Consider the following 535-nt stretch of genomic DNA (forward strand, 5'->3'; position numbering starts at 1 on the left):
GTGGTACAGTCGAGGCACGGTTCTTTCTGCGCTGTCTTTTCTCCTCGAGACTGATTCTATGCGTGCTCTCAAAGGAGACAGCAGCGCTATGTATGGTGTGTCTCCAGATCTCCCGATTGGAGGTACGAGTTAATGAATACACAAGCAAATGTTGATATTCTTTCTCTTGTTTTCACCTAGCTATTTCCAGAAGTGGAGGAGGTGATGCTCCAGCCTCTTTGGGAATCCAGGGACCGCTATGAGGAATTAAAACAGATAGATGATGCTATGGAAGAGGTGAGCTCTAATATATCTCTTGATAAAGCAAACATTATGATTGAATAAGCTGGATATTGTAATTAAGTAGCAGCTTAATTCTGAAACGGTAGGAATGCTTATGGCATGATCATTATCACGAGAAACACATCCACTATACCTGGCTGGAGGCAGGCAAATACCACCAGCAGCAAAGCGTGCACAAGAGCCTGCCCCTGCAGAACCCACCAGGCACCACACAAGTACAGCTGCGGGAAGGGAGCTGTTTGCAAGAGAGGGA

At 46.2% G+C, this 535-nt stretch overlaps 1 protein-coding gene across 1 annotated transcript in view; it reads left to right on the forward strand.

Annotated features, from left to right (window-relative positions):
* PDE9A (phosphodiesterase 9A) overlaps positions 1 to 276 on the forward strand; it is a gene marked incomplete at both ends in the record, with an annotated part of 35,829 nt that extends 35,553 nt beyond the window's left edge. Inside the window, one exon of the mRNA XM_010138416.1 lies at positions 181 to 276. Within this exon, the coding sequence (XP_010136718.1) occupies positions 181 to 276 (96 nt within the window). The remainder of the gene's footprint in view (positions 1 to 180) is intronic.
* Between the last annotated feature and the right edge of the window lie 259 nt (positions 277 to 535).

This window comes from Buceros rhinoceros, unplaced genomic scaffold, assembly GCF_000710305.1.
Source record: "Buceros rhinoceros silvestris isolate BGI_N320 unplaced genomic scaffold, ASM71030v1 scaffold11726, whole genome shotgun sequence".
Lineage (NCBI taxonomy): Eukaryota > Metazoa > Chordata > Aves > Bucerotiformes > Bucerotidae > Buceros > Buceros rhinoceros.